The sequence below is a fragment of the Pochonia chlamydosporia genome, chromosome 4 (genome assembly GCF_001653235.2).
Source record: "Pochonia chlamydosporia 170 chromosome 4, whole genome shotgun sequence".
Classification (NCBI taxonomy): Eukaryota; Fungi; Ascomycota; class Sordariomycetes; order Hypocreales; family Clavicipitaceae; genus Pochonia; species Pochonia chlamydosporia.
In genome coordinates this window covers 2,478,961-2,501,063 of record NC_035793.1, presented here as the reverse complement: position 1 = coordinate 2,501,063, position 22,103 = coordinate 2,478,961, and the positions used below count along the sequence as shown (strand labels likewise).

Genomic DNA, 22,103 nt, shown 5'->3' with positions numbered 1-22,103 from the left:
ACGAACAGACTTGTACAGGTATAGCCAGGTACACGCGAAAGGAGATTACAACATATGAAAATGAACAAGGCCCTCAGTCAAATGATCCAAAAACTCACCCGCAAATGTCTTCTTGTCTCCTATCTCGCCCAACACAACTGATGCTGTCGCTGGGCGCGATGTTGTCGCTGTCGCCTGTCCAGCTAGCATGACTTAACCCCACTCGACTGGCTGGCAGAGGCACATCCCTAGCAGATGCATAGCTGCTGACAGTACTCCTTGGCAAAGGAGCCCGTCTGGCAGAGATACAACTCCGAACAGCACTCCGATGCTCCAGATCACGACCTGAAGATAATGGCCCCCCCAGGCCGGCCCCGAAAAGCTCGAATGTTGTTGGGTTAGAGTTGGCATGCTGCATTGCTTGACCAAAGGAGGCAAAGGACCCATGAGTCCGAGCAGACACATAGGTCTCCCGATCAGAATCGAACATCGCCGTTGGCAACGGCGATGAAACCCCCAAAGGTACTTGCAACTGTGATATTGGCAATGTTCGTGGTTCACTCGAGGGCACTGCAGTTGAAGCTATGCTTCGTTGGGTCTTTCGGGTCGTATGGCTTGGAGCAACATGGTCACTGGCAATTGCTGCTGCAATTTCCACATCGCTGACAAACATGTCACTTGCGCGGTTGCAAGGGTTGGCTGGTTCATGGCGTTGACGTCCAATATCGGATGATACGCTCGCCTTAGCCAAACCACGGCCCGTAAGACCACACGACGCTGGCAGTCTTACTCGAGATAAACCGCCCCCAGACGGCTGTCTTGTCATCGGTGCACGCATGGCTCGAATTTCATGTTCCAGCAAAAGTCGGCCAGATGAACCTCGGTTCTGGAGGTCGTGCTGGGAGGTGATTACCTTCCTAGGACAATCATCGAGCGTAGAACTGGACTCTTCGTGTCCCTTGCCGGCCTTTGCCAAATTTTCCTGCTCTGATATGACACGCCCCAGCGGAGGAAGTGGACTGCTGGATGGATGATGCGATGATTCACCCGTGTCTCTGGAAACCACACCATAAGTCATAATAGCCCCGGCGGCAAAGCCCAGAAGTGTCCCAAAGACCGTAGACGTGCTGATTGCAGTGGACGCGTTTCCAAGACCCCCGATTTGCTTGTTCGTGGGCTGGGAAGATGGTAAAGCAGCGCCATCACGTTCTAAGATGGCCTGCGAAGGATCCTGCCCCAAACGATGGACCTTTTCGTTGAACCTTATAGGAGGCGATTGCCCTTTGTTATATCTAGACTGGGCCAATACCCCAGAACCTGTCGAAGACATACTCATACTGGGACCTTGGTTCCACTCCAAAACGCGGGCAACTTCACCTGCCCAAGGTTGCTGACGAGTCCCCGTTTTGGGTCCTCTTGTGACTTCCAAAGGCCCAGGGTTATCATACACGGCCTCGATTTTGTTACCATCCATGTCAGTGACCGTGGCCCTGTCAATACCATTTACGGACAGCTCATCAACATCGATAACACCTTGATACTGCGGCGAGTGTAATGGATTTGCTTGTGCCCCACGGCGGCGGAAGCTGGCCACTGCAGATCTAGTTGGGGCGGCGAATACAAGACGTGATGCTCCGTTTACGGCTTCCTGTGACGTGGCTTGGCGAATTTCGAGTATTGGACGGCCCGGCGTGCCAAACAACACTGACTGCTGGGTTGAACGTGTTGAATGTGATGTATTGTCTGAACTGACATACACAAGTCCAAGGGGCTGGAGGATGGATGCGAAGAACGACGTAGCCGATGGCAGATGAGATACTTCGACAAAAGGCAACACCATACTGAACACGATTGTTGCTTTGGCTATAAAGGAGATAGACGAAGACAAAAAGCAGGAGAGCAGTAAAGTACGTGAGAGAGTGCTGGTGAAGGGTACTTGACGCCAACTGCAAGAGGGCAACGAGTTGCGCTGCAGAGAATCGAGGCCATGTACCAAGCTAAGTAGGTACTTTGTATAGACACAACGTACAGCCCGATACCGTGGTATCTACCAATCCCGCCGTGTGAGGACCCAATTGTAATTGTACTCGGGCATCGCACGATGGCTTTCCGGACATGCTCAAACGCATCTCATGTATGGCGGCCCGAATGATGCTGCCTGTGTGTAGGGCAGAGGCCCGCTTGATGAGTACCTACCCATGTAGGTAGGTATCCAGAACATGGGTTGTATGTGTAGCCACTGCCATCTCCTGTCAAGCTTTTGTTCCCGTTGGCCAGACTTGCCAGGCTTTTTGGTTATGGTAAAATAGCTTTGGTGCCCACGGTCCAATTTGTCAAATACAACGTTGACGTGAACGATGGCTTGCAAAATGTGATACCATGAGACTGAGAACATCAGAACTTCCATGGCCATTGCCAAATGTGCTCCAGTGCTGGCGGAGCCAGTGGCTACTTCTCTGAAAGGTCTGGCAGCATTCAATGTTGGTTGACTACCTAGGTACTGTAGGTAGAAAAGCGGTCTGGCATTGCGCTATTTCTGCTGCGTTGCATACATGTACATTTCACCTTGAGGAGATTAAGCGTTGTCTGGAACTGGCGCTTGCTTGGCACAGACTGAAAGACCAGCAGCGCCGGGTGAGCTGGAAATATTCGGTCTAGATCTTAAGGTCAAGAAAGGCGGAATAGTTGATTTGGACTTGCAAAGATCCACGCATGCCCTTGATTGATAATATGATTTAATTTTATATGCTATAATAGTGATTTATGAGGCGAGAAAACACCAGCCTCCAAGGACCTCTCCACAAAGGCGTGAGTGACACCAGACAAGTTCCGCAAGCGCCCCGGAGGGTCAATTATTTGTTGTTCCCCCTGGCGGGTGGAGGCAGGTGTCTGAACTTTGCTGAGATCATGGAAATCTTAACGATAGGGGAGCGGTCAGATGATTTCCTACCCCCATCATACAATGACGTGTCATTTTCCCAACTTTCCTCGACCTGCTTGAGGAGGGGTCTGTCACCCACAAGGACAAGATAAAGTAAGGCAAGAATATCCTGCTCCTTTCAAGACGTTGAAAGCGGCTTGGACCTGTCCATTGAACGCATCCGTGTTTTGGTTGTAAAAACAAGCGACAGCGCCAAGCCCAGGCGACCCAAGCGTCTGCCGGAGTGTCAGTCCGTGCGGCGATGTTGTATCGGTGCAGGACGACCATCCAGGCCTTCGCCTTGGCCATCTTGTAAATTCTCAAAAGGCCCAGTCCTGCTCTCGTTATTGCAGGATAAATTGTATGTTCAAAGAACATCCCACACATCCTCGGCTGCGTGACAAAATTTGCTGCAAGCCACACTGGCAGACAGTGAGTAGTTGCTAATGGATATTTTCTCATCCACGATCGAGTCGGCAAATGTGTCAGAACCCTTTGCCATGGCCCCTACAAACACGCAGATGCTCTCCTTGGGACCAATTGTTTCCATGTACTCCCGGACGCGCACTAGGGGAGCATCAAAGCTAAGGGTCACTTTGCGACAATTTGGGGGCAAGTGGTCAGTGATTGGGTTCTGAATCACGCGAAGCAATTTCTCGTTCGAGTTCGTAGACCGAATTGACAAGCGGTGAAGTAGTTGAACCATGAGACCAGCAAATCGCTTGAAGGTTCTAGGGATTCGGACCGAAGGAGATACTTCAATCAAGACGCCCTTTGCTGTATGAATGTAGATCTGCAGTTTGCCGGCCTTGTTGATTGGTGAATCTAGTAAAGTCAAGAGACACTGTGCAAAATAGTCAGCATACTCAACAGAGAACCTATCTTCATCAAAGGGAATGATGTGACCTGGTGTGTGATGTCTGGGCGAGCATCACTGATATCACGGTTCATCTTGCGCATGACACCAATATGCTCGTCGCTATTAAGCAATGAATACTTGTCCTCACGATGAACGCCGGTTCTACTGCTGCTCCCATGGGCAGCCTTATAAGTCTCGAGGCTGGCATTTGATAGCACAACAATCAGTCGCTGAGAGTCTTTATCTGTTGGTGGAATGGCAGTATGTTGCTCCGCGACCAATTGAGGAAGCGCCGGAGGAGGTAAAGACTGCGTTCCTGTGTAGCCAGGAAACAAAGTGAAGTTAGCACTGTGTCTGGCGAAAAGATAAATGGATGGAGGCGTGAGAAGAAAATATACGAGGAGAGAAACGAGCACTGTTATAGGGACTGTCTTACTTGGTCGCTTCACCCCAGTGCGACGATCTGGTGATGACATTGTTCGTAGACGACTTTGTCGTGATGTCGCTGTTAACGCGGGGAGTGGTGATGGATATTGGAGAACTCTGGGCTCACTTTGCAGCCGCTTGTAATTCGACTCTGCACACAGGAGAATTGCTGTACTTGACAGTATTTTCTGGCCACGGGTCCTTCAGGTGTGTCGTCGTGGCATGGCAGACGGCAGGTTCTGCAGAGAATCTTTTTGTCACCTCCCCACCGAACGGGCCTGGTTGAAGAGGACAGTCCAGGCGCCTAGGTCCCCGCTTGTTCAGGGCGATGGCACCAAGCCACACGTGCACTGCCTGTGTTCGGCTCGAAATCTTACATAATATGCTCTCACAAGCTTTTGGGCAAGCGGTGAGCACAATCAATCGTCCTGGGTGACACGGCAAAATCCGCATGGGACATTGACAGAATTGGCTCAGGCGCATCTCAGGACCAAAGGAATTGGCTTTTGTTTCCAGGCGACAAAGCAACCAACTGCTGTGCTCAACCATCGGACATCCTGACCACCTTACACACCGACGAAATATCTACCAGGCACTTATTCGTACCAGGGACCACGCCGTTGTGCACAGCGTTGGAGCGCAACACCATAACTACGCAAGTCACCACTTCCCAGGAGCCGTCAAAATGTCGTCCCAGGTTGCTAAAGCCGCACGTCGTGTGACTAATGAACTTCACGGCGTGGTCGTGTCTGCCGGACTAATGCAAAAGACTGTCAAAGTTCGCGTAGGCGGCCAGAAGTGGAACAAAGTTGTGAACAAGGTGAGAGAAATTTCAACTACAGTTAAGGCCTCACGCTGTGAACCTATTCAATTTTGCCACACGCCTGACCGTCGATTTGACTACTAACAGTCATATTAGTGGTTTCCTGACCCCAAACAATATCTTGTGCACGATCCCAACTCATCGCTGCGAACAGGAGACGTCGTATCCATCGTCCCTGGGTGGCCAACTTCGCGGCATAAACGACATGTTGTGAAGCATATTATCGCACCATTTGGTGCCCCTATAAATGAGCGACCACCTGTCCCAACGCTTGAGGAGCGGATAGCAGATCGAGAGGCGAAGAAGGCTGCGAAACTCGAACGAAGGTCACTGACAGCGAGGAACTAAAGAGTGGCAGGAGGAACGAGTATCTTCGAAAGGTTTTATACAACAAACTCATTGGCGGCACCAACATTGCTTCCATGGGTATTTCATGCAAGCCGGAATATCGCAGGCTTGGATTTGCTTATGCGACCGTGTTGTTTGCACTGGTGGAGGAAAGAAGCTTCAATTGGGACATGTGATCGACATGCAAGCGAAACGACTGTATCTACACAGCAACTTGCATAGGCTGCCGGTATGACATAGACAGGTCTGCACGGCTTTGTAAAACAAGAAATCTGCATTATATTCGGCGTCTTGAATGGGTTCCATGTACTCCTGGTCACGTTCGGTTTGATTTGGGGTGGATTCATAATGGTGTCAGATTAGCTAGAATAAGTAATTATCCAATATTAGTTTGCTGACCGCATGTTTTTAGTTCTGGAATACGTCTCTAGCCGCCTCTCTCGCCGAATTCCCTGGCCCATTCTTCATACTCCTTCAACCCGGCTTTGCTAACGCTTGGTCGAATAGTCCTGAGACTTGCTTCAAAGTCCACCAGTAGGATGGGCCGGATGTCGTCCATAGTCATGTGAAGCAACGCTTCTCCAAGTGACCGAAGCGGCCCCATTGCGGCGTCCTTTGCCAAAGCCGTAATATCTGAACCTGAGAACCCTACAAGGATGTTGTGACAATAGCACCAGCCATTAGCTTATCTTTCTCGACATCCTCCAACAGGCAAAGAATAATTGTGATCAGGGTAGAAGGTAAAGACTCCTCACATCCAACTTACCATCTGTCAACCCAACTAGTCTCTCGATGTCTGACTCTGAAAGGCCATGCTTTTGTTGTCCAAGTAGCGTTCGTAGCTGTGTTTCTCTAGTATGTGGTTCGGGAAGTGGAATATACTGCCGTCGTACAAATCTACGCCTAGCTGCTTCATCAATCGCCCAAGGTAAGTTGGTGGCAGCAAGAACAAGAACTCTGTTCGCATCCCCGCGCTCTCTATCCTTCTCTGTCGCTTCTCTTCCGGCAGCTGCCCGCTGTAAGTCGCTCCACTGTATCAAGAATTCGGTCTTGATTCGTCTTGTTGCCTCGTGTTCGCCCGATCCGGATCTTTGAGATAGGAGAGAATCGATCTCGTCGACAAAAATGATGCTGGGCGCAAGAGTTCTCGCCAGGCCGAATAATGCACGGACTAGTTTCTCCGACTCTCCAAGATACTTGCTGGTCAAGCTGCTGGCTGAAATTGAAAAAAAGGTGGACTTTGACTCTGTTGCCACGGCTCGTGCCAGCATGGTCTTGCCTGTTCCTGGTGGCCCAAATAAAAGCATGCCCCTGGCGGGCTCGCGCAATCCCATGAACAAATCTGGTCGAAGGAATGGGTAGACAACGGTTTCTCTAAGAGCATTTTTGGCAATCTCCAGCCCAGCAATGTCACCCCAGTGTACCTCATCCCCTTGTACAATGACATCATTCAGAATTTGCTTCGCAGCCCCTTCATCGACACCCGGTGGCAGATGCTTGAGAATGCTAACCATCCTCTTCTTCCAAGCCATATCCGTGGAATTGCTTTCCGAATCTGTCTCGTCAGTTGACTGTGATTGTGCAGTGGACTTGTTTGTACGGTCTCGTCTCGTCGCTTGTCGAGGCTTTGGAAAAGACCTCATCGCAGGCCCATCGGATTCGCTAGATCTGTCGCTCATTGCCTGTTCTTTGTCCCGACATCGATGAGATATGTGTTTTGTATTTCGACCCTTCTGAAATGGATGAGACGATGTCATCTGTTTCTTAGCCACGGCCTTGCGTCTAATTGGAGTATCTGAAAAGTCCCTTTTCTCTGGTGATACCACTGAGCCGTCGACAAGAAATGAGCTGTCGTCAACCACATCTGGCGATATTTTTGATGATTGGCGGGTGCTTGCAGCGACGCGTGCTGGGGACATGCGTTCTGGGCGATTTGGTGCTGGATCTGCGAATGAGGCCTCCTGGTATGAGGAGGCATTTAGAGCACTGGAAGCGGCAGAGACAGATAGTACGGATGATCTGGGTTGTGGGTATTCATCGGAATGTCTGGTTGAATTTGTAGTCTGAAACCCATTGAGGGAATATTCTGTATCTCGTGGTGTCACCAACCGTCGGCTGTGGCTATCCCACTGCAAGGGTGACGAGACAGGCTTTGTCTGGTCTGAAGAACGCCTAGCATTTGAATGGGAGGTCGATGGACCGCTATCCGAAGGTACCTTGAGAAGTCGGTCACGCGACCCAAGAGCGCTCCATGCAAGTGTCGCTGCTTTACTTGATCCCTCCGTTGCCGGCTTCGGGGACTTACGAGCTGGCTTGTTCGGTTTGTCGTTCGCCCTACCAGAACGGAGAGTTGTCCTCATAGTGTGCTTCTCGGGACTGCTAGACCTCATGGTTTTATCCGTCCTGGCTGCAGGACTCGGTGACTGTGATCTCGACTTTGTGGCAAGCTCTGCACAAGCTTCAATATTGCGGCTACTGCCATTAGACACCGACAAAGCCGCTAGGTCCGATGAACTTCGAGGAGGGAGGGCTGGCCTGCTAGGAAGGGTGGGACGAGAGAGTTCCGAGTATGTCACGGCTGGGATAGTGCCTTGCCCAATAGCACCTCTACGTCCAGCATTGTTGTCCTCATCAAGTGTTGGAGACTTGGATGAGCCGATGTCTGATGGCAACAACAAGCCTTCTTGACGTGAAACGCGTAGCGCCTCAAGAAGATCTATCCTTTCTTTGCATTGCAGTTCCAGTTGGTTCAAAGCCTCCACCAATGCTTTTTCTGTGTCTGTTTGAGGTCCGTAGCCTGGAATAGCTTTGGTGGCTCGATGCTCGTAAATTTGTTCGAGCGCATGCCTCCAGTGTCGCATTGCCTCTACCTCGTCGCCCTGATGAAAAGCACTGGTTAGCCGATAGAAATGAAGAAGGGCTACGCTTTCCAATGAGACGGGGAATGACAAAACACCGACCACGGACCTGGCTTTCATAGTAAACGGCTGTGGAGCAGCTCAGATAGCTGTCATCATAGGTCTTCTGCAGCGCCGTGAAGACTTTGTTTCTCAACATGGCACTGGGTTTGATGGCATTCTACTTTCTGAATGGAGGGTTGCCCGCCAGGTCAGTAGCGTGTTCTTTGGCCTTCGTGAGACGAGGTCGGCAGGCGGTTCGACAGTCAATTAGGTAGTTCCCAATTGAAGCACTATTTTCGCAATGGCGAGTGCTGTTGCTGTAGTTGAAGACTAATGTGTAGCATGAAACGATGCTGTCCCTTGGAACGCATATAGGTGTGGTTTGGGCAGAGTCTTCGGCCGTTGATGCGCTAGCATCATCTTCTCCCAAGCAATAGCATTCATGACGGGGCTGTGGTCTGGTGGGCTAGGAGCCACCAGTGACGTAAGTAGATGTGGTGTCAACATCGGTTTTCCTGCTGCACTTGGGCCACCACCAGACACTAAGCGTCACCCGCAGCCAACATGAGAAAGCCCCCCAGATGATGGACTACGGTTCCACTTCCGCAGCTTGAGGACCAGAATTTACGCGACCACATCCGGATAGAGTCTGGCCCTTCCAACCTTCGCCTGCTTTGAGGCTGGTGGTTTCGAACGTTTGACATTTAGATGCTGGGAAGCCAGAGGAACACCATGGGTCTTATCCTTAGAGTCCACATTTGTGTTCATATGTTTCTGCACATGCTATTCCATTCTCATGTTTGTATGAAGTCAGACATCTACAGGGCATTCGAGCCTAATAAAAACAAAATTGAAGTTCCTTCGTTCTGTGAATGCAGCAATTTGAACACGTTCAAGAATAAATTTCCACCTTCCAAGTACCCGTAAGGATCCGAGCGCGAGGAATACCAACTGGAGCCATTAGGAAGCACGAACAATGAATCCCGCAACCGTGATGTCTCAAGATAGCAGAACGCGGATTTCTGTGGATGTCCGGGGAAACAGTAATCGAACAGATGCGTCATCGCTTGCCCCTGTGCTGGGACCCATGCTCTCCAATTTCTTTTCAAACTCTTCAAAATCTTTGCAAAACATCTCTGCGGCTTCTTCAGTGATTTGACGAGCAATCATTGCGTCCTCTAAGTTTTTGACCCTGTCTATGGCGTCCAACAGTGCTGAAGGTAGAAACTCATCCAATTGCTGACTTGCTTTGGCAAGAACCGTTGCGTTAAGTGCTGGAATGCTTTTGCTATATGCATCACACTCGCTACTAAACAGTGAATTTAATCCAGACCGCAGACGAAAGAACTCGTATTGGTGCTGCACAAGTTTTGCCGACTCCTTTGCGATATCCAGGCGAAGCTCCTCGGCCCGCCGCTTCGTAAATTCGAACTTGGCAAGACGTTTGGAAGCTGCAGATTTAAAATTGACAATGAAAATCGAGGCCCTTAGTGGCGGCATGGACTTTGCCATGTTATCGCATGCAATCATAAACGGCTCCAGTGCGTCTGTAAGCACGCCTTCAAACTCGCTCTCAGGGATCGCCGACGATGATAGAGACGAGTCAAATGTCAGCATAATTGCAGCGAGTTGGTCTAACGCGTCGTGAAAGAAGGGTGGCGGTGCAAGATCGGTAGGGATCTTATCAGCATCGCTTTGTATCAGTGCGATATTATCCTTGAGTAAAGATCGAAATTGCCGTAGCGATTCATTTTCTAATCCGTGGACACAATCTGCTAGTTTCGAAGCTGGACCCAACAGCCTTTCGAATGTAATGCCGTAAAAGCTCAGAAGAGTGGCGAGTTTATAGGCTGGTATGATATCCTCGGTTGTTCTAATGACCTGTTCAACCCGTTGGCGAACTAACCTGCCGACTCCAGCCATGTCTCTGTCAACGAGGTTATTCAGAGCCCCGAGAGCGTTAAACTCGCGATCGTCGTCTTCATCATCTGCAACAAGACGCCAGACCTCTGTATCCCTGCCTTGTCTCAAACCCTTAGCCAGCTCTTCGCCTTCAGCAATGAAAAGGACCTCAAGAGCCTCAAGCTCACCCACGGTTGCGGAATGTACCCATGCTAACATGTCTCCGACGTAACGCAGTATATCATGCGCGGTGAGGTCAATGGGTTTAATGGAGGCATCATCAACACCAGAGGAGTTTGTACCAGTTAAGGCAATGTGGAAAGCTTCCGACAGAAGTCGCTCTCTAGCCTCCGCGAAGAAGTCTAGGCAGTTTTGGAAAAGGGACGGCCGCTCCGCTAGCACTCGAAGAGCTCGCCGAATTGATGTGTTCATCTGCGGATTCTCAAGATTTAACGTTTTGAATTCCCTCTGAAGCCATTTATACAACTTTTGGAACCCAAAGTTGAGGTTTGTGGACGTCTGCTCCATTAAATCTAGGCCAAAGGTCTGTCCTTCAAGGCCGAGCAAGATCTCGCAATCCTTGTTTATCTTCTTCGCCTTGGAAAGGGCATCAAAAAACCGATCATCGACAGGCTCAGCCGTTGATGTCAACGCAACAATTTCAACCTCTGTCATGAGAAAATGCTCTTTGAAAGCGGACAAGACGTCCTGTTTGACTAAAACTTGCGCTCGGGTCTCTAACAAAGATGACGTCTCAGATAGAGTGGTCGAGGTTCCTGACTTAGCCAGAGCAATTTGGGTTTTCATATCCTGATATTCTGCGTTTAGCTTTCCAAGTATGAGCCTGACGCGGTGCAGCTGCTGTATGGTTGTCAGCGATGACCTGTCAAGTATTGGAGATGCTGGGATGATATTAACCTCTGCCACTTGCCCGAAACTATCAACTATGACTCCATTACAGTCCATGACATTCTTATGGAAGTCAATCCTGATTTGTCTTCGATTTCTCGCATCGTTTGCAAATTCCTTCTCATCAAGGAGGGAGAGAGCCTCGCGAAACTCTGCATCCGCAAACGATGTAGAAAGAACCGCTGTAACTTTAGTTGTGAGTGAATTGGAGCTTTTTGTCGATGGGATTAGCATATTAGTGCCGCGACCAAGCTCTTCTGACATTATCCCATCAGGCCGGGGTTGACCAGCCGGAGATGTCTGCGACTTGATTTCCATCTGTGCGCCCTTCGTCCCGTAGGCTATACCTGGGGGCTTCAGATTGCCGCAACCACGAAGTCAGTTGTTTTGGGAAATGCCTTTCAACCTAAAGACTTCTAAAGCTCATGATCGTCGTTTAGGACGTTCGACAGAGGACAACAGCGGAATACTTGACGACCAGGGCTGTGAAAGGATGCACGGCGAGGTTTGCTTTCTTCGGGAAAGGACCACGTGATGCACTTGAGCTCTTTGGCAGGCATGCACTGTACTGCCGGAATTTGTTTGCAAGAGAAACATGAGTTAGGCGCGGGTATGTTTTCAGCATCAAGTCGCCATGCAGTTGAGCACCCTCAACAGTCCTATATATCCCTTTGGCTGCTGAAATGTAGGGAAGTGGCGTGCATCCCATCACTGGGGTCTTGACAAGCAAATGGAGCAAGTCGAGTGGCCATGGCTCTGGCAAGTGGACCGGCGTTTTGCCGATACCTAGTTCAAGCAGACATCTCAAGGCTATTCATGTATGTGCCTGGAGGTTGACAGCCTTCTATTACTCTCTGTCAACGGCAACCACAATTCGCAGAAAGTCTGGTACTTAAGTATCTACCTACCTAGGTAGGTAGTTAGCTGCCCTGCTTCCTCGGGCACCTCTTTGGCCGGCGATGTGAAGGGGTACGGAAGGCGGTCTTGTCAAGTTTCTTCTGAAATGGAATAGCGACAAACTACCAGATAGTTGCTGACCATGTCTTTAATCGTCCTCTTGGCGCTGATTTGGGCCAAAGGTGGTCACATGCTGGGCGTTTGTATCAGACACTTGGCATGAGTAACTTCTAAGTTTGCACCCAAAGATATGTAGAGTGGGAGGTCATAAGTATTTGCCCATCTTGAGACGACTGATCCATTCTTCGGTGGGCAAAATTCCTATGACCAGGGACTGTAGTGCTATTTTTAAATCACCTGAAGTCAAGACTCATAAGGCGATCTCCATAGCGAATCACACCAGACAGCATTTCGCTCTCTCCAGCCTGTGCTGTCTGTGACCTTTGCGGCGGCCTTGAGGCTGCTACCCATCATTGGATCATTGAATTTGAGGACAAAAACAAATGAATCCACCTGTAGTATCAACAGGGCATCGCCCAAGTCGACCAGTAGCTTCAAGCTGCATGTGGTGCTTCATCATTGATGGGTCCATGGCGGCCTGGCCGCACCCACCTGCAAGGCTGGGGCAATTGGAAGCTGGGGGCATCAGCCTGATGGTGGCTGTGACTTCAGTGGAGCCCGCCTTGTCCTAAGTCATCACCAAAACCCACATGACGCATCTTGGAGATTTGTCACGGGATGTCCAGCAGCAAGCTGAAATCCATATAAACAGAAAGCGATACGCATCTCAACTTGTCAGATAAACAGATGCAGGCTAGGCTAGCCAAACCCTTCCGAAATTTATTGGGCTCTAGGCCTACTAACATAAGATAGTACATTGATCGAACACCCGATATCATGACATGACTTCGATTAGCCGCGACTGAACGACCGTGCGAAATTTAATACCGGGACTGAAGCATGGCAATTGCAGGGATCTGTGCCGATATATTTTGTCACGATCATGGCATCAAATACGTTTCATCAAAACGAGACATCACTTCCAGATGATCGCCAAGTTCACAGGGATCCAAGAACAGGACGGCCGGCCCAGGTAAACATCCACCACCAATCAACCAATAGTGTCGACGAGGAGAATCTACGCCACAACCTCGACTATTTCGATGTTGAGGCTTTAGGTGTTGGCAGTAGTCGAGCTACGGTAGACCCATCAACGCATATCGTAAGAGGCGAGTCAACGCAATTTCCGAAGTTTGTGGCAACTGCCCGTTGGGCAGATCATGATGAGGATATCGAAAATGACGTCCCTGCATCGCTTTTGGTTGAGGCCAATGAACACGTTCCTGATGGTATATCACAACCCCTGGATATACATCACGATACCCCGTCCCCGGTTCTCGGGAAGCCTGATAGGCAAACGAGAACGCATTGGCAACCTCCGCGGACCAAACAGCAGCCACGTCATCCAACTAGCCTGCAAAACGACGCAAGGGTACTTCAGCCTAGGTCTTTGATGAGCGGATTAGCCCCTGGTGGACGAAGGGAAAAAGCTCTTTGGAGATGGGTTAATATCACAAACCTCGATAGCTTCATGCGAGACGTGTACGATTACTATGAGGGTGGAGGCCTTCTCTGTATATTGTGTTCCAATGCCCTATGGCTTTTGTACGTGGCCTGTGGTTCGAAAAACTAATCAAATGCAAATGCTAACTGCGAGATAGGGAGACGCTTTTTGTTGCAGTATTATTGACATTTCTCACTCAGTGTGTTGACTATGGAAAAGTTCCCCATAGCAAGTCACTAAATGATGTCGTCATCAAGCAATGCACACGAAATATGTCGACTTCCTGGAGTTTCGGTATTTGGATGTATTCCTTTTTCTTCATATGGAAATCGGTTCAATATTTCTTCGAGATCCGTCGCTTGGTGTATGTGAGGGACTTCTTTGTCCACCTGCTCGAAATTCCTGAACAGGACATGCAAACGGTATCGTGGCAAGATATTGTTGCTCGCATCATGACTCTGCGTGATCACAACCCGAAAACTGCGACCAATATACCGCGAAACCTTCGTCGTTATATTGGTAGCCAGTCAAAGGAAAGACTCGACGCTCACGACATTGCGAATCGATTAATGAGAAAGGAGAATTTCCTCATTGCAATGATCAACAAGGACGTGCTTAACTTGTCCCTGCCGCTACCATTTCTAGGCGACAGGCAGCTCTTCTCAAAGACTATGGAGTGGTACCTACACTATTGCATCCTCGACATGGCATTTAATGAGTTCGGTCAAGTGAGGCAGGATATTTTACGCGCCGATAGACGATCTTTTCTAAGCCAAAAACTGCGACAACGTCTGTACTTTGCCGCAATTCTTAATCTCATTTTTGCTCCTGTGGTACTCGCATACGTCATCATCGTATATTTTTTCACTTACTACAACGTAAGTTTAGACCCCTGGGGATGCTACACCAAGTTGTCAATATCATGAGACGATGGCTTGATGAAGCCATAGCTAACGTGCCATATCTACAGGAGTATCAGAAAGATCCAAAAATGGCGGCCGCCCGCAAATATACAGCACTCGCGGAATGGAAGTTTCGGGAGTTCAATGAACTGCCTCATATCTTTTATGAGAGGCTTCACATGTCTTTCCCTTTTGCGACCCGCTATATCGAGCAGTTTCCCAAGCGAATGACGGAGGAAATTGCCCGAAGTGTCTCGTTCATGTCCGGGGCTCTGACAGCTGTACTCGCAGTCGGCACTGTTCTTGACTCGGAGCTTTTTCTCGGATTCGAAATAACCAAAGACAGACCTGTGCTCTTCTATCTAGGCGTCTTCGGTGCCATATGGGCAATGACTAGAGGCATGATTTCGGAAGAGACAACAGTTTTTAATCCCGAATACGCACTGCGAAATGTTATCGAATACACGCATTATATGCCAGATCACTGGCAGGGGCGACTGCACAGCTTTGAGGTAAAGCAGGACTTTTCCAACCTATACAAGATGAAAGTTGTTATATTTCTAGAAGAGATCTTGGGCATAATCACCACTCCGATGCTCTTGTTCTTTTCTCTTCCAAGGTGCGCGGAACAGATCATCGATTTTTTCCGTGAGTTCACGATCCATGTAGATGGCTTAGGCTACGTGTGTTCCTTTGCTGTCTTTGATTTTAAGAAGGGTATTGGACAGAATCGTCTGCGAGGGGCTGATCCCGATATTCGGGAAGAGTATTATTCTACAAAACATGGGAAGATGGCAGCATCCTACTACGGGTTCCTGGATAATTACGTTATAAATCCCAAAACAGGCATCCCTGGCCACATGCCTCCAGGCTCTAGAGGACAGTTCCACCCGCCTCCAGTTTTCCCCAGCCTCAACTCTCCATCCCTTGCGGCAGATATGCAGAGCTCAAACATTGCGAGGACAGACGTCGTGCGGAATCGAAGTCGCCCGACTAGCGCTATGCCATCAAAACGAACAGTGCCTCCTGCAGTTCCACAACTCTCCCCCATGGCTTCTATTTTGTTAGATCCGCATAATCAGCCACAGTTGCCATCACTTGGAGCGAGAAGTTGGCACCGGCTACGTCAGGCCAGGGGTATGTATTCCGGGGAAGGTCAGATAGCAGAAGAGGATGCGGAGTTTGAGGCTCGGAAACACGGAATAAGCGAACATGATGATGCTTACGACGAAGGTGGGATCCTAGGTGAGTCTACATGGGAATCTTCGCCAGACAAGGGCCTCAGTCGAGAGGATAGCTCCATGCAGCCTGAAGGGGTGGGAGATGGTGTTCTTGGGCTCATATATCAATTGCGACAAGCTCAGCATGGCCGGCGGGGCGGTGTAGTATAATACCATAACTTCTGACTTGATGGTTGACGTTGCCGAACGTGTGCTCTTGTGCGTATGCGTATTTTCTAAGTTCTGTGAGAGACATAGGAGAGCGCATGTTAAACTTGTACCTACCTAGGTACCTAGGTAGGTAGTAGGTAGGAGGCGGGGGTAATCAGCAGCAAAGTACCACTACCTACGAGGTAGGTACATTGTACGGAGGCATCTCTCAGCATACTGCGTGCCCATGTGAGGCGATACTCTGTGCTCCGTTCACACTGCAAAAATTCAATCGAGCGTCCACACCACCGCCAGATTCCATGGTCAATCTGGCTACCTGGGTACTAGGTAGGTACCTACGGAGCAGGTATGTCACTTATTATTGCAGCTATCAACGCCCGACTTGATCCAATCTGCAATTGCTGATAATGCCCTTTGCCTGTGTTTGGTGCCGAGGGAAAGAGGGTCTCCGAGTGACTCCTGTAAAGCCGAGGCCAGGGTTGGTCATCAGACACCCAGCTGGGAGCTCTCGGGCAGCATCGTTTTGGCGGGTTGTCCACCTCTTATTACTCCGTACTGGGGTAGGTACCAGCCAAGATCCCGAGCAACCCGCGGTATAGCTTTAGATTTGATCCTCCAAACTTTATGGGAATGTGCAACTAAATCTCAGGCGGTATATCAAGGAGCCAGCATTTAGAGATGTTATGTGTTGAGACAAGCACATGTGTGGTCAAGTCCACGACTTGTCGGGCAGGCGTCTAAATGCCTAAGCGGCCACATCAATGACCGAATTCTCCAGGGTAAGCCATGGTTCCACGTCCCCAATTGTGTGAGCTCCCCCCAAGTGGATCTGGAGGCTCGGCCAGCCCAAGTGATGGGTTTGCGCCGGATTCCGAGGCCGTGAACGGAGCAACAATCGCGGAAATTTTTACCAACTGGCCTCGCCCAGGCCGTACCAAACATCAGCTTCTGGTCAGGTTCACCCCATCTCATCCCCGACCACGTTTTGAAACGCACACCCTGAACAATCATATGCAACTGCTGTAGCAGCAGGACATCCCCAAGGCAATTGACTCTCTTCAGATCACAGACTCATCGCGCGTCCTCTGCCAAATTTATGACGCCCAGGGACGCTACACATCTCATCGCGACCATCATTTGCACAACCAAGGCTCGCAATACTGCCTAGCTGGTGTCAGAAGAAAGACTTCTCACGTATCGATTTACCCGCCAAGAGCTTTCGAAATTCCGACGTTTAACTGCTTCGGCCCTCCCGCTGCCAACCTGGCTGCCCTAGACTCCAAAGCTTTCGGCAGAGCTTCTGAAGCTGTGGCCGACATGGCCCTGCCCAGTGCCGACCCTGGCGATGACTATGAGTAAATTGGAGCCCTCCAATCCCACTGAGGTCAAAGAGATGTCTGGTGCTAACTCTGTTATCTTACTGCCTAAAAGCTACGAATCGCTTCCGCCAAATTTTTCGCTGCTGCAAAACATGGCAGCAGGAGCGTTTGCTGGCATTGCTGTATGTTACATAACCATCCGTTTGCCCTCGACGTTTGCTGTAACACTTTGGCTGCATGGCGCCAGCCCTTGGCTAGTTCAATGACGTTGATAACTGGTATTAGGAACATACCGTCATGTACCCCATTGACGCCATCAAAGTATGAATCCGATCCCCTCAGTTGGACCTCTGTAGATGTGCAACCTCATCCACATATGGCCGGCTCTTCGACCGGAATAGCTCGCATATGCTAACGAAGTGCAAACCAGACACGGATGCAAGTCCTGAATCCTAGCAACACAACAGCCTACTCTGGCGTTCTGCGGAGCACCTATCAGATGGCATCAGGGGAAGGGTTCTTCAGTTTGTGGCGAGGCATGTCTAGTGTCATTGTTGGAGCCGGTATGATATCCGTCTGTCCTAAGCACTTCCTTGTGCAGTTTACTAATCACGAGGGCACAGGTCCTGCACATGCTGTGTACTTTGCAACATACGAGGCTGTCAAGCATGCTATGGGTGGAAATCAGGCCGGTGTACACCATCCACTTGCTGCTGGTAAGTTTCATCAAAATGATGCCTTTACTTGACCCTTTCATAGATCTCACCCGGAGTTCGATATGGCGAGATGCCAGAACAGCTGACGCTATGAACTGAATAGCAACGAGTGGAGCTGCCGCTACCATCGCAAGCGATGCCTTTATGAATCCATTTGATGGTATGGTGCTACAATCTCATCCCCTGTTACTTCTTTTGTCCTGTGAACATGCTCTAATTTGGGGAAGTAATCAAACAACGAATGCAAATCCAAAATTCGAGCAAAATGTACCGGTCTATGATCGATTGCGCCAAATACGTCTACCGAAACGAAGGCATCGGCGCTTTTTACATTTCCTATCCTACGACCCTGTCTATGACGGTTCCATTCACCGCATTGCAGTTTCTTGCTTACGAATCGATTTCAACAGCCATGAACCCTGAAAAACACTACGATCCTGTGACACATTGCTTGGCTGGAGCAGTTGCTGGAGGATTTGCCGCTGGACTCACTACACCAATGGATGTTATCAAGACAATACTGCAGACCCGGGGCACATCGTCAGACCCACAAGTTCGAAACGTGAATGGTTTCCTTGGGGGATGTCAGCTTCTGTATCAGAGAGAAGGACTTCGAGGCTTCTTCAAGGGCGTGCGCCCCAGAGTAGTTACAACCATGCCCAGTACCGCTATTTGCTGGTCAGCTTACGAGTTCTCCAAGTATGTTCCTCACTATTGAAATCTGCCTCTTCAGACTGTCGAACTTACTAACAAATCTTACACAGAGCCTATTTCATTAAACGCAACGATTCGTCGTGACGAGGCACATGGTACATGTATGGTCGACGTGTGCCTGAAACGAAGCGATGATCACATGTTGGTCGAAGCGAGATGGCATGTAATCCCCAGTAACGGGTACATTTGAATACATCGGAGGCAGTGGTCGGTTATCTTTGTCTTGGCCTTTTACTTGTTCCCATTTATTGCGTTGGCGCAGGAACTTGATCAGTAACTTTCACGCGTTCGTTATTTGAAACAACAGAAGCATTGCAGCCAATGCTCTAGGTCTCATGTCAACTGAAATTGTGTACATAGAATGCTGTGGATCTTAACATTTATAAATCACTAGGGTGGGCAGATCCATGCGGACTGAAGCGGAGACTTTGGCCAAACATGGAGCATAATACAGGATATCTAGACAGACATACGGCATCACAGTGGCCATCTTGGTTGCCAAATGCACTTGAAGTGACCTTTGCAAGGACAGTCAACTCTTCTCTGTTGACTGACTGGCTGGCTCAAGTTCACTATTGACCGTGCCAGCCCCGGTCTAATAGCTAACTTGTCTTTCAACAAGATCCGAGGCTCGTCGAATTGGCGTGAATCGCAGGGTCTGAATTATGACAGCCGCAGCAATTTAAGTCCGAACCCAAATCTGTCTCCTATATGTAACAATGAAGCCGAACGCGGTGCGATTCCATGGAATCCCGTCGACACTCCAACCTACATGTACTCCTGGTATATAGCAGACCTGAGTATTTGACACTTGAGGGAGAGCCATCACCAATTCTATGCACAGTTCGCCCGGGTGAGGCAGCCCGAAACTGATGGAAAGCTTCATCTGAATGGCCGATATCATGTTCCATTAGCATCATTATTTTATTGTCTACAGAAAGCTTCCCCTCACTCTATTCATAAATGCCACATAATGTTTCATCGTGTGTCATTGCACATCAGAATCCAAATGGGCCACCACCTCCGCCAGGAAATTGAAATTTGAAATTTGCACCTCCACCTCCTTGTTGGTGAAACATGAAGGGTTGACCGCCACCAAACGGACTTCCCTGAAACGGACTGCCTCTCTCCTGTGAGTTCGGATCATCGCCTTGATCAAACCGGGCCCGTAGTTCGGGATTGCTGAGGACCTCATAGGCTTCATTTATCGAAGCCATCTTCTTCTCCGCCTCTTCCTTACTAATGCCCTGCTTTGCGGCCTTGTCTGGGTGATATTGCTTAGATGCCTTGCGGTATGCAGATTTAATTTGTCGCTCGTCAGCGTCATTCGCCACCCCAAGAACCTTGTAGTAATCTTTCGTTTTGCTACGTCTCAGGGCAATTTGCGCCTTGTGCAGTATAGGATTTATTTTATCCCCTTTGTCAGGCCGTATTTCTGCAGCCTTTTCAAGCGCCTGTATAGCTGCATCATATTCCTCGCGCTTAAGAAGAGATTTGCCCCGGTATATGAGACCCCAGAACGATTCAGGGTCCAATTGGATAGCCTCCTCGCAATATTTAGAAGCATCCTTATGATTCGACTTGAGAATTCAACGTTAGTGTTTGTTGTGTGAACTGCTGAAGGCAGGGTTTGATGATGATGAGAAGCAACATCAAGGGAATGCAACAGCAGGACAGCTTTTTTTCCTTGACAGAGAAGGGCAGAGATATGGTTATTAGCTTGACTGACTTACCTCAGAATATGCTTGACACACCATTTCAACCACCTTGTCATACAGGGCTGTCTTGGCCTGCATTGGAATCCAACCGTCTAGCTTTAGCTGATCTATTTGCTCGCGAATGCTTGAAAGTAGGCCAGGCTCATCCGCTGAGCCCACCAAAGCACGCCCGGCAGTGGTGCTTTGACCACGGTTGAGCTGACTTTCGGCTTTTGAGAGTGCCTTTTGCAAACGCTTCTCTTGCTTATGCACTGCTTTGCAAATCTTTGAGTCGGGGTCAGAGTGCAGACATTTCCGTATTTGGGCAATCGCGTTATCCATATCTGCCAGCCCGTAGAAAGTCGTTGCTGATATGAGAACATATGGGTCAGTGTTGCCTGGCCGAAGCTGGAGAACATGATGCAAATCGTTCATGCCCTCTTCAACTTCTCCTCGCTCAAACCTGCACCGTGAGCGTCGCTGACGTAGAGATGGTGCCCTAGAGGCAACAAGAATGGCCGCACCAGCGTGGTTTATACACGCATCCCAGTTCTTATCCTTTTCTGCAATATCTGACAGATCGGCGGCGCCTTGCGACTCCGCCAGTTCGATGAGTTCAGGAGAATCTTCATTTTTCCTTGCCGCAATGTACTCTGATCTGGCGCCTTCCCAGTCGGCAACTTTGGCTTTTATTTTAGCTAGTTGTATATGTGCGCCTTCAAACCCCGGCTTAAGCTCCAAGACCTTGCCAAAGTCCTGGCTGGCTTGGCTAGAGCGGCCGAGTGAGAGGTAGGTGGTAGCACGCTTGAAGAATGTAAGGTAGTTTGAAGGGTCCTTCGCGACGGCCGCGTCGTAGTATGCGAGAGCCTCGCTGGTTTCGCCCTTGGCGAGGTGCGATTGCGCCGACGAAAGTAGTGTTGACAAGGGCAAATCTAGCGGTATGTCTTGGGCGAGTAATGTCGTGGCGGACGCAAGTAGGCCTGCTGTCACAGCCAGGTTCGAAAAACCTAGTCGCATATTACCGTCTATTGAGATGGTCAAGATGGCGATGTCGACAAACTTGGGAGCGGCAGGTTGTCGGGACAATTAGTGGTTAAAGTTAAAGCCGGCGGCGAGGATTGATCTTGGACACTTAATTTCTCTGCTTTAGAACGCGGAAGTATACTCAAATATTTTGGCAACAGGGAACGAGGGCGACCAGATGGCCAAACCCATGTCTCTTAAATCGTTCAGTGCTCGAGTTCGAGCGGCGACGGGTAACGAGCAGGCCACGACGAAGGCGAAACCTGTGGGCAGAAACAGAGACAAGCAAGGGACAAGTTGGCCGCTGAAATTTTGTAGAGTCCTGCAGGACAAGATCCAGAGGTATTGTCAGCCTGCAATTGACAATATGGAAAAAGACTGGAGAAAGGAAAAGATGGAACAAAAAGGACACATGGTGAAGTGAAAAGTGGCCACTTGGCTGGCGGACTGTGCATCTACCCAATGTAGTATTCCAGGCTGGTCAACTGCTCCGTCTGTGCATGTACCTACCTACCAGACGTACTTGGGCTAGGTACCCGCATGCATGCTGAATGTCAATGTGTTAGGTGGCCTTTGCATCTGGCTCTGTGGCACTAGTTGACCATCGTCCAGAGATTAAAGTACCTACTACCTAGGTAGGTACCCAAGTACCAAGCGTTGCCTTTTGGATTGGTTTTGCTTCGAACTTGGAATGCTCCTGTGGCTGGATACGGCTGAACCTTGCTGTGGCGTCGCCTTGACAGCATGCGCTTGACATTGATTACATCAAAGAGTGTTAGACAACCTCCAGTGATCAACGACGTACCCAGTCATT

The 22,103-nt window shown here is 49.5% G+C and overlaps 7 protein-coding genes across 7 annotated transcripts; 2 read left to right on the top strand and 5 right to left on the bottom strand.

The window, feature by feature from the left end:
- Window positions 1–94: 94 nt before the first annotated feature.
- Window positions 95–1,819, bottom strand: VFPPC_08188 (hypothetical protein; the record flags this gene model as incomplete). The annotated part of the gene is made up of 1 exon (XM_018286938.1): window positions 95–1,819. One exon carries the CDS (start codon window positions 1,817–1,819, stop codon window positions 95–97), a length of 1,725 nt encoding a protein of 574 aa, XP_018143743.1.
- A 1,447-nt stretch (window positions 1,820–3,266) lies between these two features.
- VFPPC_08187 (nucleolar essential protein 1) lies at window positions 3,267–4,234 on the bottom strand (the record flags this gene model as incomplete). Its single annotated transcript, XM_018286937.1, has 3 exons — window positions 3,267–3,743; window positions 3,806–4,074; window positions 4,195–4,234. 3 exons carry the CDS (start codon window positions 4,232–4,234, stop codon window positions 3,267–3,269), a joined length of 786 nt encoding a protein of 261 aa, XP_018143742.1.
- A 635-nt stretch (window positions 4,235–4,869) lies between these two features.
- On the top strand, window positions 4,870–5,355 carry VFPPC_08186 (ribosomal protein S17; the record flags this gene model as incomplete). The annotated part of the gene is made up of 2 exons (XM_018286936.1): window positions 4,870–5,004; window positions 5,104–5,355. 2 exons carry the CDS (start codon window positions 4,870–4,872, stop codon window positions 5,353–5,355), a joined length of 387 nt encoding a protein of 128 aa, XP_018143741.1.
- A 427-nt stretch (window positions 5,356–5,782) lies between these two features.
- On the bottom strand, window positions 5,783–8,412 carry VFPPC_08185 (AAA family ATPase; the record flags this gene model as incomplete). Its single annotated transcript, XM_018286935.1, has 3 exons — window positions 5,783–6,003; window positions 6,122–8,234; window positions 8,323–8,412. The coding sequence occupies 3 exons, from the start codon at window positions 8,410–8,412 to the stop codon at window positions 5,783–5,785; spliced, it is 2,424 nt and encodes an 807-aa protein (XP_018143740.1).
- An 842-nt stretch (window positions 8,413–9,254) lies between these two features.
- VFPPC_08184 (component of oligomeric golgi complex 6) lies at window positions 9,255–11,330 on the bottom strand (the record flags this gene model as incomplete). The annotated part of the gene is made up of 1 exon (XM_018286934.1): window positions 9,255–11,330. The coding sequence occupies one exon, from the start codon at window positions 11,328–11,330 to the stop codon at window positions 9,255–9,257; it is 2,076 nt and encodes a 691-aa protein (XP_018143739.1).
- Window positions 11,331–12,966: 1,636 nt separating this feature from the next.
- Window positions 12,967–18,653, top strand: VFPPC_08183 (autophagy protein Apg9; the record flags this gene model as incomplete). Its single annotated transcript, XM_018286933.1, has 11 exons — window positions 12,967–13,628; window positions 13,685–14,405; window positions 14,498–15,745; window positions 16,883–17,175; window positions 17,252–17,321; window positions 17,425–17,460; window positions 17,570–17,702; window positions 17,763–17,855; window positions 17,959–18,015; window positions 18,083–18,554; window positions 18,620–18,653. 11 exons carry the CDS (start codon window positions 12,967–12,969, stop codon window positions 18,651–18,653), a joined length of 3,819 nt encoding a protein of 1,272 aa, XP_018143738.1.
- Window positions 18,654–19,567: 914 nt separating this feature from the next.
- VFPPC_08182 (DnaJ and TPR domain-containing protein) lies at window positions 19,568–21,283 on the bottom strand (the record flags this gene model as incomplete). Its single annotated transcript, XM_018286932.1, has 2 exons — window positions 19,568–20,149; window positions 20,303–21,283. 2 exons carry the CDS (start codon window positions 21,281–21,283, stop codon window positions 19,568–19,570), a joined length of 1,563 nt encoding a protein of 520 aa, XP_018143737.1.
- Between the last annotated feature and the right edge of the window lie 820 nt (window positions 21,284–22,103).